This window comes from Geospiza fortis, unplaced genomic scaffold (assembly GCF_000277835.1).
Source record: "Geospiza fortis unplaced genomic scaffold, GeoFor_1.0 scaffold806, whole genome shotgun sequence".
In the NCBI taxonomy this organism is placed as follows: domain Eukaryota; kingdom Metazoa; phylum Chordata; class Aves; order Passeriformes; family Thraupidae; genus Geospiza; species Geospiza fortis.
In genome coordinates, this window is record NW_005054722.1 from 79031 (window position 1) to 79625 (window position 595).

Consider the following 595-nt stretch of genomic DNA (forward strand, 5'->3'; position numbering starts at 1 on the left):
CGCCCCCCCGGCCGCCTGTACAGACCGGGGAGGGACAGCAGCTCCCCAAGGGCCACTGGCCGGGCCTCAGGGCTGTGGCATGGACCAGGGGGGACATTGGGAGCGTGGTGGGGTGGCCTGGGGACACCCAGAGCTGGGCTGGGTGTGGGTGGCAGCAGTGACTGTGTCCTGTCCCTGCAGGGAGTGGTACGGGTACCACTTCCCCGAGCTGATCAAGATCGTCCCCGACAACTCCATGTACTGCCGGGTGGCCAAATTCATCGGGAACCGCCGGGAGCTGAGCGAGGAGAGCTTGGAGGGGCTGGAGGAGATCGTCATGGACAGCGCCAAGGCCCAGGCCATCCTGGAGGCCTCCCGCTCCTCCATGGGTGAGGGGGGCTCGCAGGGGCTCAAGGGGGGCCTGGCCACGTGCCCAGTGCTGCCGCTCACCCCGTGCCACCCCCAGGCATGGACATCTCCCCCCTGGACCTCATCAACATCGAGAGCTTCTCGCGCCGCGTCATCTCGCTGTCCGACTACCGCAAGGGGCTGCAGGAGTACCTGCGCTCCAAGATGAGCCAGGTGGCCCCCAGCCTGTCAGCCCTCATCGGGGAGG

General features: G+C 68.1%; 1 protein-coding gene across 1 annotated transcript in view; it reads left to right on the forward strand.

The window, feature by feature from the left end:
- The window catches only part of NOP56 (NOP56 ribonucleoprotein), a gene marked incomplete at its 5' end in the record, with an annotated part of 3120 nt that overhangs the window by 265 nt on the left and 2260 nt on the right, over positions 1-595 (forward strand). The window contains 2 exons of the mRNA XM_031065263.1: positions 181-368; positions 446-594. Of these exons, the coding sequence (XP_030921123.1) occupies positions 181-368; positions 446-594 (337 nt within the window). The remainder of the gene's footprint in view (positions 1-180; positions 369-445; position 595) is intronic.